Source organism: Canis lupus, chromosome 15 (assembly GCF_011100685.1).
Source record: "Canis lupus familiaris isolate Mischka breed German Shepherd chromosome 15, alternate assembly UU_Cfam_GSD_1.0, whole genome shotgun sequence".
NCBI lineage: Eukaryota > Metazoa > Chordata > Mammalia > Carnivora > Canidae > Canis > Canis lupus.
The window spans coordinates 17,089,660-17,104,940 of record NC_049236.1 but is presented as its reverse complement, the minus strand read 5'-3'; the positions used below and the strand labels follow the sequence as shown (position 1 = coordinate 17,104,940).

At 49.4% G+C, this 15,281-nt stretch overlaps 1 protein-coding gene across 6 annotated transcripts; it reads left to right on the top strand.

The window, feature by feature from the left end:
* The first annotated feature begins 2,342 nt into the window (after window positions 1–2,342).
* Window positions 2,343–11,819, top strand: FAM183A (family with sequence similarity 183 member A). 6 transcript variants are annotated; one of them, XM_038558395.1, is made up of 7 exons: window positions 2,343–2,402; window positions 3,178–3,358; window positions 3,489–3,623; window positions 5,564–6,151; window positions 7,514–7,573; window positions 9,415–9,518; window positions 11,435–11,626. In XM_038558395.1, exons 3-7 carry the CDS (start codon window positions 3,620–3,622, stop codon window positions 11,543–11,545), a joined length of 867 nt encoding a protein of 288 aa, XP_038414323.1. In that variant the 5' UTR covers window positions 2,343–2,402; window positions 3,178–3,358; window positions 3,489–3,619; the 3' UTR covers window positions 11,546–11,626. The 6 variants fall into 6 exon arrangements, with proteins under 6 accessions (XP_038414323.1, XP_038414326.1, XP_038414325.1 ...); XM_038558398.1 differs by lacking the exon at window positions 2,343–2,402 and having other exon boundaries at window positions 2,414–3,358; window positions 9,419–9,518; window positions 11,435–11,819; XM_038558397.1 differs by lacking the exon at window positions 2,343–2,402 and having other exon boundaries at window positions 2,414–3,358; window positions 3,552–3,623.
* Window positions 11,820–15,281: the final 3,462 nt, after the last annotated feature.

Genomic DNA, 15,281 nt, shown 5'->3' with positions numbered 1-15,281 from the left:
TGCTCAGCTCGGGGCAAGAGCATCCTTGCTGTCCTGGGCCCTCCTCGCCTCTGCCTGTCCCGGGGGGAGTCCAGATCCTGGGCTGTGTCCCGGCGCCCTGTGCTCCCGGCCAGGGCGGGATTCGCGCTACCGGCCGCAGTCCCTTCCGCACGAGCCTCTTCCTCTGCTGGAGCCGCCTCTGAGTTTATCCTGGAGGGATATCACCTGCACACCGATGTTTCTCGCAGCAGTGTCCACAATAGCCAAACTGTGGAAGGAGCCTCGGTGTCCACCGAAAGACGAATGGATAAAGAAGATGTGGTTTATGTATACAATGGAATATTACTCAGCCATTAGAAATGACAAATACCCACCATTTGCATCAACGTGGATGGAACCGGAGGGTATTATGCTGAGTGAAATAAGTCAATCGGAGAAGGACAAATATTATATGGTCTCAATCATTTGGGGAATATAAATAATAGTGAAAGGGAATATAAGGGAAGGGAGAAGTGTGCGGGAAATATCAGAAAGGGAGACAGAACATAAAGATGCCTAACTCTGGGATCCCTGGGTGGCGCAGCGGTTTGGCGCCTGCCTTTGGCCCAGGGCGCGATCCTGGAGACCGGGGATCGAGTCCCATGTCGGGCTCCCGATGCATGGAGCCTGCTTCTCCCTCTCCCTGTGTCTCTGCCTCTCTCTCTCTATGTGACTATCATAAAAAAAAAAAAAAAGACTCCTAACTCTGGGAAACGAACTAGGGGTGGTGGAAGGGGAGGAGGGTGGGGAGGAGAGTGGGGAGGGGGTGAATGGGTGACAGGCACTGAGGGGGGCACTTGACGGGACGAGCACTGGGTGTTATTCTGTATGTTGGCAAATTGAACACCAATAAAAAATAAATTTATTAAAAAAAAAAAAGAAACAAAAGGCATCAAGGGGGAGGGGCCCCAGGAGGAGCCAGTCTGAGGCCGGGGCGAGTGCCCCCAGGACAGGAGAGCCCCGTCCCGGGGCAGCACGAGCTTAACCAATCTTCCTAGAAGTATAGGCACCGGCAGGGAGTTACAGCGGGACCCCAGGAGGACGGGGATGCCCTCAGGCTCCAAGGGGCACTAACAGACACCTGCGCCGTAGAGCGCGCACCACACACCTGGGCCGAGCTCCCTAAAGGGCTAGTTTCGGAGATCTATAAAGAACTTATTAAACTCAACACCAAAGAAACAAACAATCCAATCATGAAATGGGCAAAAGACATGAACAGAAATCTCACAGAGGAAGACATAGACATGGCCAACATGCATATGAGAAAATGCTCTGCATCACTTGCCATCAGGGAATACAAATCAAAACCACAACGAGATACCACCTCACACCAGTGAGAATGGGGCAAATTAACAAGACAGGAAACCACAAATGTTGGAGAGGATGTGGAGAAAAGGGAACCCTCTTACACTGTTGGTGGGAATGTGAACTTGTGCAGCCACTCTGGAAAACTGTGTGGAGGTTCCTCAAAGAGTTAAAAATATACCTGCCCTATGACCCAGCAATTGCACTGTTGGGGATTTACCCCAAAGATACAGATGCAGTGAATCACCAGGACACCTGCACCCCGATGTTTCTAGCAGCAATGTCCACAATAGCCAAACTGTGGATGGAGCCTCGGTGTCCATCGAAAGAGGAATGGATAAAGAAGATGTGGTTTATGTATACAATGGAATATTACTCAGCCATTAGAAATGAGAAATACCTACAATTTGCTTCGACATGGATGGAACTGGAGGGTATTATGCTGAGTGAAATAAGTCAATCGGAGAAGGACAAACATTATATGGTCTCATTCATTTGGAGAATATAAATAGTAGTGAAAGGGAATATAAGGGAAGGGAGAAGAAGTGTGTGGGAAGTATCAGAAAGGGAGACAGAACATAAAGACTCCTAACTCTGGGAAACGAACTAGGGGTGGTGGAAGGGAGGAGGGTGGGGGGTGGGGGTGAATGGGTGTCGGGCACTGAGGGGGGCACTTGACGGGATGAGCACTGGGTGTTATTCTGTATGTTGGCAAATTGAACACCATTAAAAAATAAATTTATTATAAAAAAAAAAGTTAACTAGCTGGAGGCATGCACTTCCCACTTTGCCCACACCTGCTTCCGATGCATTCTCCTGGTGCCCAGCCCCTGACTGCAGCACAGCCCTTTGATCGATCTTTGCCTGGTGAGGGGCAACACTACATGTTCTCCCAAGGTCTAGGGACTCCTATGACATTTCTTCTGTCTGCTTTTTCCTGGGATCACTCTCCAACCTCGCACCCGGGCCGTGTCCCTGACTGGTGAGCCTGCTGACGCGCCCAGAGGGAGGGGCATACACGTCATAATGGGCATTGAGCCAGCGGATGATGCGAGGGCTGGCGTGGGACATAATAATGGGTAAGTGTGAGCTTATGTCCAGTTACTCATTTGGTCAAGATGAGTAACTAGCCAAACGCCGTTTGGAGAAATGACAAAAAAGCTGCCTCGGATTTCTTCTTCTCGACCCCAGGCTCCACCTACGCACTCTAATCCTTCCTCCTCCCGACCCCAGGCTCCACCTACGCACTCTATTCCTTCCTCCCCTCGACCCCCGGCTCCACCTCCCCACTCTAATCCTTCCTCCTCCCGACACCGGACTCCACCTACCCACTCTATTTCTTCCGCCTCTCGACCCTGGGCTCCTCCTATCTACTCTATTCCTTCCTCCCCTCCACCCCAGGCTCCACCTCCCCACTCTATTCCTTCCTCCTCTCGAACCCGGGCTCCACCTCCCCACTCTATTCCTTCCTCCTCCCGACCCTGGGCTCCACCTCCCCACTCTATTCCTTCTGCCTCTCGACCCTGGGCTCCTCCTACCTGCTCTATTCCTTCGTCCTCTCATCGTCCAAAGCCGCTTCCTCCTGTGTGTAACTCTTTTCGTCCACAGAACACTCCCCAGCCTCGGCCACCTCTCTCAACTCATAAGCCTATCTCTTTCCCTCCTGTTCATAGTGCTGTCCCTTCTTGCCACCCTAACATACAGGTTTCCCCACCCAAATCTTGCTCTATTCCTTCCAAAACGTCCAGTCCCCGCTTTTTTTTTCTCGCTCCTGTTCCCTGTTACCTCGATTTCTACTTTGCTCCTACTCCCCCTCCCAGCCCTTCCTAGACTTTAAAGTCTTATCCTCCCCAGCATTCCAGCCAACTCCATCCAGACCTCCGTGATTCACAAATCCTATCCTGGAGAGATGATTTCCCTGTGAGTGGGGCGGTTCTGATATCATCCAGCATTGCCAGAACAATCGATCCCCAGGAGCTTCACTTGGTGAATGTTGGGAACTCAAGACAATGCCAATCAACATTTAGCTTGGAGGGTAAGCCTTGTCCATGATGGTGTTTTCACCCACAACATGGTTATCATACTATTCTCTGTATGTTAGCTTCATCCTTGTAAATCGCCTTCAGATGCCAGATACCTTTAGCAAGATCCTTTTTTTCCAGTAGCCGGCCTGAATGAATTCAACACTTATAACTGGTTTCTCCATGGAAGTTGGTCTGTGACCACAGAGCAAACAGCAAGACCAGGGACACAAGGTAGAGAAGAGTGAGTGGAAATCATCTCATCTGATCTCTACATGGGTGAGTCCTATTGATCTGCCCTGGATGAAAGTGAATGGGAGAATGGGTGACCCCTAAAAACTCACACACAGAGCCCATGACCCCTATTATAGATGGAAGGATTGAAGGTTCTTTGGTCTGGTTCCTCCAAGACTCTATTGTTCTGCATCCTAGGATTTGTGGAAATGTACTAGGGACTTTCTGCCTTTGAGAAATTTCTCCTGCAAAAAGATAGGGGGGGGGCCCATTATGTTGTCATCAAAGCTCTGACAGCTGGACCTCTGAATCCCAGGAAATGGCAGGTACCAAAGCCTAGAAGGCAAGGACACATCTTTATCCTTTCCAGATGATTGCATCAGATAAGCAGATGGTATATACATGTGGTTATATATTTTTTATTTTAATTAATACAATATTTTAATATATTAATATTATAATATTAATACTATAAAAATATATAAGGTCTAATATATAAGGTCTTATATTATTATATTATATTTATATATTAGATATATTTAAAGTCCTCTTCTCAAACCAATATATAGATTCAGTGGAATCTCAATCAAAATTCTAGCACATATATCTGGAAACTTGACAAGCTGATTATCATTTGGATGGAGAGGCAAAAGAGCCAAGAATATCCAAGACTCCCTTAAGAACCGGTAGGAGTAGTTTTTCTACCAGATACCAGGACTTACCACAAAAAATTGTAGTAATTAAGATCGCATAGTAGTAGTGCCAGGATATAAGCAAAAGAATTAGCAAAGTTTTCTGGTAATGATAGATCTGGAGTAGAGCATGCCACAGAGAAAACTTGGGCTAGGGGCTACAGAGTCCAGATGGGTTTTGAAAGATTACACGTGGGCTCATTATAAATAGGTTTCCCTAGACAGACACAGGGGAAAGAGCCCTCAAGAACAAGGACAAGGAGCACCGGGATTCAAAACAAGGAGCCATTCAGTAGCTAGCTGGGTTCAGGAACTGCCCATGTGTTCTGTACAGGTCATTGCTCTAAACTGTGTCCCACACTGACACACATCCTGGACTATGCTGTGTCTTAAGTGAATGAACAGATAGATGACTAAATGAAATATTTTGTGAGAGAGCACGGGCTCTGCAAAGTGTAATATAGGAAGTATCTAGAGTAGTCAAATTCCTAGAGAAAGGAAAATGGTACTTACCGGAGCCGCAGATGGGATGGGGCCATGGGAAGTTGTTCAGTGGGTACGAAAAAATTCTGGAAATTAGTTTCACACAATGCAAATATGCTTAAACCTCCTGAATCACATCCTCAAAATGTTTCTACTGGTAAATCTTTTTTTTAAGATTTTATTTATTTATTCATGAGAGAGACACACACACACACACAGAGGCAGAGACCAGGCAGAGGGAGAAGCAGGCGCCATGCAGGGAGCCCAACGTGGGACTCGATCCTGGGTCTCCAGGATCAGGCGCTGAGCTGAAGGCGGCATTAAACCACTAAGCCACCCGGGCTGCCCTCTAGTGGTAAATCTTATGTGTACTTTACCACAGTGACATTTTTAAAATAAAAAACTGTGAAGTCCTCACGTTACATACATTAGGAAAGGGTTCCTCGGTATATATTATCCCACCTGTAATAAGGGACAGAGTAACTTTTTCAGATTGGAAACCTCCGTTTTGCAAGCTAGACGGGGAGAGTTCTGATCCAGGCAAGGACTTTAAATGGGACAGGTCGGGATCTCTGGGTGGCGCAGCGGTTTGGCGCCTGCCTTCAGCCCAAGGCGCGATCCTGGAGACCCGGGATCGAATCCCACGTCGGGCTCCCGGTGCATGGAGCCTGCTTCTCCCTCTGCCTGTGTCTCTGCCTCTCTCTCTCTCTGTAACTATCATAAATAAATAAAAATTAAAAAAAATTAAAAATATAAAAAAATAAATAATAAATGGGACAGGTCTCTGACTCCTCCCCAAATCTCTTTTAGCCAATGACTGTCGAAGGGGCGGTGCAATCAGGTCCCTAACCTCCTGGGCCTGCTGCCTGGCCCTGGGTCCCGTCCCGGCTGCTCCAGGAGCCGACCCAGGAAGCAGGCGGAACCTCGAGAAGCCGAGGGAAGGGGAGTCGCCGGGCTTCAGGCTTCGGAAAGAAGCGAGGCAGGAGAATCGGTTCTGGAAGGAGGGGGTGAGGTGGGCGGCCCCGAGGGCTCCAAGGGACGCTGTGATCATGGACGCCGTTGCCAGGAGACCGCGAGACGCCGTTGCCGGGAGACCGCGAGACGCCGTTGCCTGGAGACCGCGTGACGCCGTTGCCGGGAGACCGCGAGACGCCGTTGCCTGGAGACCGCGTGACGCCGTTGCCCGGAGACGGCGCCCCGGCCCTCCCGCGGCGGGAGCCGGGAGTGCAGGGAGCAGGAGCCCGACCCCGCCGAGCCCCGCCGCCCTGGCGCGCCGCCCGCAGGAGCCGCTGATGCCCGATGAGGTCCACCAGAACCAGATCCTGCGAGAGGTGTATCTCAAGGAGCTTCGAACCCAGAAACTCTCCACAGAGTATCACGTGAATCCCCTCCGCAAGGGTGAGTGAGGGGCGCCCCGGGGCGGGAGAAGGGACGGGGTGCGGGCCCCGGGCAGGAAGGAGCGGGGCCCTAGGGCGCGGGTGGCGTGGACGGAGATGCCTTCTCTGACCTCGCCCCTCCCTCCTGTGTTTCCCGCTGGGACTTGGCAGCGATGGGGGTGAGCTGGAGGCTGGAGGGTCTCGCTCCACATCCCGGCGGAGACTTTAATACGTTAAAATGCACCCACAGAGGGATCAGATAGTATTTTTGTGGCCAAAAGGTAGGAACGCTTTGGAAACTTGCTTTCTCAATAATTCTATTTTCTAGCGTTTTATGCTTGGTTTGGCTGTTTGTGTTTTGGTTTATATGCTAGTTGTGTCTGTGTGTGCCAACCTTCTAGGCTTCTTTTTTTTTTTTTTTTAAGATTTATTTATTTATTTATTCAGAGAAAGAGAGGGAGGCAAAGGGAGAAGCAGGCTCCATGCAGGAAGCCTGACGTGGGACTTGGTCCCGGGACTCCAGGATCACACCCCCGGCTGCAGGCGGCGCTAAACCGCTGCGCCACCAGGGCTGCCCATCTTTCCAGGCTTCTGATATTGTCTTAGATGCTCGGAAAATTCCGGAGCAGACTCAGGGCCCTCCTGAGAAAATGGCCCTGCTCCCACTGCTCAGGTGGCACGTTTCTCGGGGGTTGCCATGGCTGCCCCTGAATGCCACTAGGTCTCAGATGGAGCCCCAGGCTCAGGCACCCAGCCACTGCCCAGCTCTCTTCCCCTGCACAGCCCATGAGGATCTCAAACTCACCAGTTGGAACACTGGGAGCATCCGCACCTCTCCCCCAGCTGCTGCTGCTCCAGACTCTCTTGTTTGAGCAAAGGTACCGCACTTGTTTTCTCTCCAAAGTGAGAAGCCTAGAAATCCTCCTGGATGCATGTGTGTGGACTCTGCACCTGGGCTTCACCTAGCCTTCTGGGTACATCCTGCTCCATGTCTAGCCTTGTTCGGTGGCCCAGGACGTCTGCAGCACTGTAGCCAGTGCTGTTTGAGAGAACATTCTGTCCCAATCAAATAGTCTCTACAAATCTTTGCTGCCCAGAATGCTGGCCGTTCGCCCCATGTGGCTACTGAGCACTTGAGATGTGTCCAGTGCACATGTAGAATGGATTTCTAATTCTACTGAATTGTAACTATTCAAATTCCTGTAGTTCCATGTGGTTGGTGGCCACTATCCTGGGTAGTGCCACTCTGGATTGTGAGGTCCTTGAGAGCCGAGTTCCTAGTGACCCCCAGAAAATACTCAGCAGGTGTCTGGCCTAGGGTGAGTCTTCAAGAGGGCGAGGCATTAACGTGTAACCTGAACCTATGCCGGTGTTTTTTCTACAGTTCACACAATCACCAGAAAGCCCATGTCTTGGCACGAGAACCTGGAGGAACCTGCAGATGGTAAGTCCCGCGGTTTGGGAACAACACTGAGGTACAGCACAGACAGGCAGGTGGCTAGAGAGACCTTTCAGGGTAGCGTTACCTTGGGCAACACTCTGAACCCCTGAAAACTGGATGGAAACCCACGAAGCTCACAGGAGCTTCAAGCATAGGGCCAGTCCATTAACTCTCAAGTCCAGAAAAATCCTCCTAATGGCCTTCCCAGTGCATTCATATATTCATTCATCAAACGTTGATGAAATGTTTAACCAAGTCTGGTTCTGCCACTTGTTAACAATGTGACTTTGAGCAAGTAATTTTAAATGTCTCTGAACCTATCTTCACATAGTGGTGAGGATTAGACAACATCACGTAAGTACTCAGAACACAGAATAGTATTATTGTATTGCTGAAATGGAAATGCGGACTGTTTTGATTATTACCATGTGATAGTCCCTCAGATGGGGCCGGGAGTGGAGACCTCATACCATGATGAAGGAGACAGACAAGTAGGTAAAGAGTAAAATTAGAATGGCAACAAAAGAACACACAGATGCCCCTGGTCAGACAGTGGATTTCTGGGAAGGTTTCTTGGAGGTGGAGAAGGTCAGGGATCAAAGACTAGGAGGACATTCTGAGTTCTTTGGAAAGACAGAGGAATGAGAGATACCAGCATGGCCCAAGATAGGGCGGTAGTTTGGCCTGGCTGGAGTATACTGGTGCACAGGGCAGTGCTCAGAAACAATGGAAGAGAGGTCTTTGGTGGAGAGCCCTATCCTTCCTGGCAGGCTCTCTCCTCCCTCCCTCCTTGGAGTAGAATTTGATGGAGGAAAGATGTGAGGTTGATATAGGAGCACAGGGTAGGCAGGTGGGGTCGGCAGGAGGAGGGTGGATTCCATAGCAGAGTAGAGACAGACAAGTGAATAGACCAATAGAGTATCGGCAGGGGAAGTGAGGATGCTATCCGTCCTGAAGAGAGCAGTCAAGCTCGAGGAAGGGAGAGGAGTCCAGGCCTTGCAGCACTAAGATTAACAGGCAGCGGGGGACCTGAAAGCTAGCCAGGATTGCACTGCTAACTGCTTACCCTGAGGATGCACTCAGCCAGGGGCCAGGTCCTTCATTCTCAGCCATCTCGCTGAGGTGGATATTGGCCTCAATTTACAGATGAGCAAAGTGAGGCCTGGAGAAGGTAAACCACCCGTCAGGCTAGTAGTGGAAGGGCCAGGAAGGGCTGACTATGAAGCCCAGTTTCCTGCCGTTGTCAGGCTGCCACCCTCAAATTGACACTTGGTAGGGTGGAACCTGAAAATGAACGCTGTGCAAGTCCTCAAGCTAGGTACAGATACACACATGGGGTTGGCAGCCCTAGCTCTTGCAGTACGGAAGATGTGGCCTCTTACAACCCTCCCCTGCACTCCGTCATGGCCACATTGGCCCCGCTTGCTCCTGCCTCAGAACCTTTGCTCTTGCTTCCTGTCCAGTACTTCCGTCTGCCTCTGCCTGTGGCTGGCTGCTGCTTGGCATTGGGAGAGGCCTCCCCTCACAGTCCTGGTCTAGAGTAGCCAGCCCTGCCTGTATCTCACCATCAGGTTCGCTTGTCCCCTTGTGTAGTGTGTCCTCTGTACCCCCAGCTAGACGACCAGCTCCAGGAGAGCAGGGACCGTGCCTGCCACACTCTGTTCTACTTGCGGGGTCCAGAAGAGTGCCTGGACAGAGTTTGTGCTCAACAGATATTTGTTGCAAGATGAGTGTTGCAGGGTCTTGGCAGGCCCCCGAGACCAGCTGCTGAAGCCGGGCCAAAGGACCCAGGAATTCTCGGTCCCAAAGCCTGCTTCCCTCATGACTCATGCCTCTTCTCCCAGCCAGGTTCCTCAATCTTATCCACCATGCCGCTCAGGGGCCACGGAAGAAATACCCAGACACGCAAACAGAAAGCCAAGAAATTGGATGGGACTCTGAGCCCTTGGTAAGTGTGGTTCCTTGCCTTGGGTAGGCCCAGAGGCAACAGAGGCTGTGGCTAAGAGAATGGTATATGAGGCCAGACAGCCTGGCTTTGAACCCTGGCTACCACTTACTAGCTGGGTGACCTTGGGTAAGTCATTTAAGGTCTTTTGTGACTGCGTTTCCTCAGTGGAGCATAAATGGAGATATTACAGCATGAGGTAGTATGTGTAAGGTACTTAGAACAGTGCCTAACCCACAGCAAAACACACCTCCTTTGATTGGTGAGGCTCCAGGAGCACTGAGGAGCCCAGGAAATATAATTGTCAGCACATTACCTCCCGAGATGACATAGGGCTTCTGGTGCTAAGACGTTTCCAAGAACTTCCTGCCACGTTTGTCTCTTACGTTGCTCGCATCTTTCATCACACGGAAGGCTTCAGTTTTGAAGTAGTCAGATGTGCTGGTCTTTTCCATCCCGGTGTCTGGGCTTTGTGTCTTTCTTAGGAAAACCTGCAATATCCAGAGTAGCAAATGACTAGCTTTCCTTTTAGGCTTTTCCTCAAGTTGTCGTGTCTTTTTAACACATGGCTTTTAGGCCATCTGTGTGTTTTGCCCCTGAGGTGAAGCTGGAGACGCTGATCCTTAGCTAGATCAGAACTTCCTTCGTTCTCTCCAAGGCACCAAGGTTTCGGGCCCCCTGTCTCCTTGCGCTTACTGCTCCTGCAGCCACCTCCTGACACCTAGCCTCTAATCCTTGGGGAAGTCCTGCTCATCCTTCAGGAGCAGCCAGGAGTCCCCTCTTTATAAGGTCCCATTAAGGAACGTGTGCCCCATGCTCTCCACCGGGCAGATTTGGGCACCTTGCCCATGTTGTTCTGGAGCATTGGGTGCCTCCTGCTCCCCACCATTCAACCCAATTCCATTATCAATGTAACATGGTGGCTCTGGAGCCAGACAGCTTGAGTTCAGATCCCAGCTCCCCCACTCTGGAGCTGTGAGACCTGAGGAGGAATGGAAGGGAAAGCTTGTAGCCCGACCCGGGTCTAGTCACGGGCTTGTCCTGGCCCCTTGGTCTGTTCCCAGTTGTCTTCCTCTGCTGAGGGTGAACCCTTCCCAAGAACGGCCCACATCCTTAGCTCTTGCCTTTCTACCTTTCCACCGTGTGGCCCGGGCTTCTCACCCCTTTCTACAGCTCTCATCTGGGGCATGTGGCTCTGCCACAGGGCTGCTGCAGGGGGATTGGAGTAAATAGCTCAGCTCTAATGAAGGAAGAGAGGTAGGGAGGTGGCTTGAAGGGGAGACGAGAGAAAGGAAGGGTGGAAGAAGAAGGGAGGAGGGAGGGAAGAAGAAGAAAGGAAGGAGGAATGATGGAAGAGAGGAAGGAGGGAAAGAAGGAAGGAGGAAGGAGGCACGGAAGGAAGGATGCAGAGAGGGGGGAAGGGCTTAGGAAAAAGCTGCTCATTTACTCCAGCTTCTCTTCGCCTGTGGGGCATCACCCTGGGGAGAGCAGACTGGGAGACCAAGGGGTCCAGCAGGGAAGCCCCACCTCCACAAAGGTTGCTGAGCCTGAGAGAGCTGCATGAGCCCCAGTGTAACTTAGGGCTCCCTGCCCCGAACACGCAGACAACCCCAGTCCCAATGTGAGGACACTGGGGAAGCCACACTCAAATACCTGCAACTTCTGCCCTCCTGGTAAATTTGAGGAAAATGTATCCATTCAGTTAATTGTGTAAGTTAATCTTACAGCTTCTCTAAGATGGACGTGTCAGAGCGCTTGCTGTTGCTTCTCCGTGTAACCACGTCAACAACGTCCATTCTTTCATCTTATGATCGTGTGCTGAGCCCCTGGGGTGTGCTGGCCCAGGCCCCACGGACTTTGAACTCAGGTCACCCTTCCCCCCGGGGGATTCCTTCTGATGCCCACGATCTCCTCTCTAGGTCAGCCCGGAACGTGATGACCGCAGGCTGAACCATTTCAGGGTGCACAGCGACATCACACTCTACAAGGCTAAAGTGTGGAGCTTGGGAGAAGATGATCGCCACACATAGTGTTCAGCGCCCACCTCAGCCTCGTTCCTGAAACCCAGCCTGTGTGCTGCGTGGATAAATAAAGATGACTTTCAAGCGTCAGTCTGACCTTTCCTTTGTGGAGTCTCACATTTTTCTGCCTGCATGCACTGGTTCAAATCCTTAATCTTGGGGATTCCTGGGTGGCCCAGTGGTTTAGCACCTGCCTTCGGCCCAAGGCATGATCCTGGGGTCCTGGGATTGAACGCCACATAGGGCTTCCTGCGTGGAGCCTGCATCTCCCTCTGCCTGTGTCTCTGCCTCTCTGTGTGTATGTCTCTCATGAATAAATAAATAAAATCTTAAAAAAAACAAACCACACAAATCCTTAATCTTTTAAACTAGTGTCAGAATTCCAGATTAAGATGCCTACAATATTCCCTCTGCCTTTCATGACCCCAATAGTGAATAATAAAGAAACAATATTGTATGAGCGCACAACAGAGAATGGGAGATGATCATCGAAGTCTGAAGATATATTTAGAAGGTGGAAAGCTGATGGAAGAAGGTGAGGAAGCCACAAATAGGATGCACTGAATGGGACACCTGTGAGCAGAGAGCCTTGGAGAGAGGTTCAGGACTCCAAGGGGGGGGGGGGGGGGCGGTGTGAGGCAGGGAACCAAAATGGATGATAGTAGGGAGACCCTCTCACACACACCAGCCAGGCATGGAAGATCTCCCACACTGGAGGTCTGCCCTTGGAGAAGTGGGAAAGACCAGGGCTCAGGGACAGTGAGTAAAACAGGGTAGGAGTGGATGTGAAGCTCCAAAAATCAATGAAAACTTGTGAAAGCAAGGTTGAACCCCTTACCCCACACATATATTGCATCTTTATCCTGGGATTGAAGGTGGAAGGTTCCCCTCTGGAAAAATGAAATGGCTCCACAGAAAAGCCTCCATGTGGTACCTGCCGAGAAAGAGCCAGGGAGCTCCAGGCTGGTGAGCACATGGAGGTGTTGGGAGGGCGGTGCGCCCCAGAGCGCATGGAAGCCCCCGGCTGCCTTCCCATTCCTCGCTCCATGTAGCTCTTGCGTTTGGCTGTGCCTGAGTCATCCCTGAAAGGGTGAAGCCAGATATTGCTGAGATCACTCTTGCATTTGGAACCTGACAAGGTGGAATGAAGTCTGCAAATATGAGTGGCCTTGCCTTGGGAGACATTTTCATACAAGATGATGATGACTATTGACTACTTGGGCAGCTAGAAATGTGCCAGGATCTCTTAACTATGATAATCCTTTTGCTGTAAGGGACCTGTGGTATCAGGTCCTAAATCCCATATAATTTCCTGAGAGGGGTAGGGGCACCTTTTCCTCTAATGAGGCAACTCTTAGCAGCCTCTCATTAGCTGCTCACTAGAAAGACCAAACCTTGATTAGACACTTGGGAGTTTTAGCCACAACCCCCAACCCCTGGGGAGGGAAGAGGGACAGAAGACCATCACCAGTGGTCAGTGACTTAATCAACCGTGCCTGCATAGTGAAACCTCCTAAAAACCCTGAAACTGGAGTCTGGAGAGCTTCCAGGCTGGTGGATGCATCAAGGTGCAGGGAAGATGTCATACCTGAAGAGGGCATGGGAGCTCTGAGCACCCTTCTACCTTCATAACCTTTAAAACAATTTATCAAAATTTACTAAGATCGCCTTGCATGATTTCAGCAAGCAACTCATTTTTATGGCCCTGCACTATGGTGCGTGTGAGCACTGCCTGTGTACAGCCTAACAGCATATTCTATTTTGTTTGGTGTTGGGGAGGAGAACGTGCTGTATTTAAAGGAACAGACCTGCAGGAGCAGTGATTACTCTCAGAACCAACAATTCTGTAATGAGAAAGAACCAGGGACCTGAGCTCTTATAATTTACACTAGGATCAGAAAATTAGACTCACATCTCTGCATATCCACTTTATGCTCTCCTCAAAATATGGTGATGAAAAGTTTTTTAAAAAGTTCATCAAAGTACTAAAACCCCCTATTGTTAAATGCATAAAAAGAAAATAGTAAAACTAGTATTTAGTAGACTGTAATTTAAAATATTAAAAACATTGAAAACCAAGTGTTTTATTTATAAAAAAAAAGTGCTTGCCTTTTTTTCCTTGCACATGACACAGAGAAAACTTGGCAAACTGTCTTACTCCTAAATTTGGATTCACTTCCACCATTTTGTCACCTGTACTTTCAATGTTACAAAATACCTCCATGAGCCCCTTAAACGTGAAGTTTCCTGCTGGTGTCACTTCCTCTGGGACATCTTCAGCCTTTTCATCATTTTCCTGTGTTGCTTCCGCTCCCCTTCTGGCCGTGTACCCAGTCTCCAGGAAGCAAGTGTCACCATGCCCTTGTCACCTCTTTCTCCTAGGGCTCCACTTGTGTCCTATTCAAATTTTACTTCCAACCTGACCACCTGCACTTTCTTGTCCCTCTTTCATCTTTGTTGGTGGATTCTTTTAATAGCCTATTTTTGTAAAATATGGGTCTCTGGGAGACCAGCCACATGCACACACCCTCTTGGCCATCTGTGCATGAACTGAGCAAGATGTGCAGTGACCTGCCACCCAGGCTCTTGCAGGGATGGCTGCTCCCTGGTTATGCATCTGTTATTTTGGTCATGATTTATGGACTGATTTGTGGAGCTAGCAGTAAAGTTTCTACTTTCTGCCCTTACTCAGAGTTGATAATACTTGGGTAACTGAAACGTGAAGTGTTGCTGAGAAACTGCTACCGCGGGAATGGAAATCCACCCAAAGCAAGAACAGCCTATCTTTGGTGCCAGGAACTGCCGGGTCCCCATCTGGGTCCCCACCTAGGTCTTGGTGCCTGGGGTTGCGATATAATGCAATGGGAAGGTTAATCCTGCCTGCACCCTGGTGACCCGGTGAGGGCTGACATGGTAGAGAGGTGACATAAGTGACTTCTACAAAGTATATCTATCTCTGAAATTAAGGAAAGGGATTCCATTTGCTATACAAGAAAAAAAAAAAAAGAAGGAAGGTAAGGTACACAGCTTTCAATGTCTTTAAAAGTGCTGGCAGTAATGACCTACACTTGGCCTTGCTGGTATGAACTGTAAACTTGTGTTCTCCTTTCCTAAAACTCTCAATGTGTTCCACACCTGACCCAAACTCTTGAACTGATTCTGAGGCCCTTTCTTTGAATTCCTATACATTACCCCCACCCACTTAATATTGTAGATTGTCAAAAATAGGTCAGGGTAACACGTTTTGGTCTTCTGAAAACATGACCTGTTTGCTCGGAATTTTGTTAACTGAAATTACTTTACAAAACCTAAATTCGTTCTTTTTGTACTAGAATCATAGGGAACCAGAAACGTCCTTTCTTTATATACCAATGACTCTACAAGAAAGGAAACAATGGGAAAATAAATTATTTTTTCTGCTTAAGAATATACAGTTCTCAGATATCTCTAGTCCTTAATGTATGGTTTCTAAACTGTAATGGAGAAAGGAAGGGCAGGTAAACAAACTTCCCACCCTATCAACAGAATAAAACCCAACATGCAACGTGACCTGCCCATCCATGTCCTACCTATTCCTGGCTTCCAGCCAGAATCGGAGTACCTCTCAAATAGGTACCACTAAGGCTCAGACATTATGGAAAGCCCCCCACCAAAATAATTCCAAGCAGGTAAAAACTCTTACTATATGGCAGGCAATGTTCTAAAGCATTTTACACGTATTAACTCACTTAATATTGACAGGAAC

Coding starts and splice junctions, on each gene's coding strand:
- FAM183A (XM_038558395.1), top strand. Junction 7,574..9,414: donor CCTGGAGGAACCTGCAGATG/GTAAGTCCCGCG, acceptor CTCTTCTCCCAG/CCAGGTTCCTCAATCTTATC. Junction 9,519..11,434: donor GATGGGACTCTGAGCCCTTG/GTAAGTGTGGTT, acceptor TCTCCTCTCTAG/GTCAGCCCGGAACGTGATGA.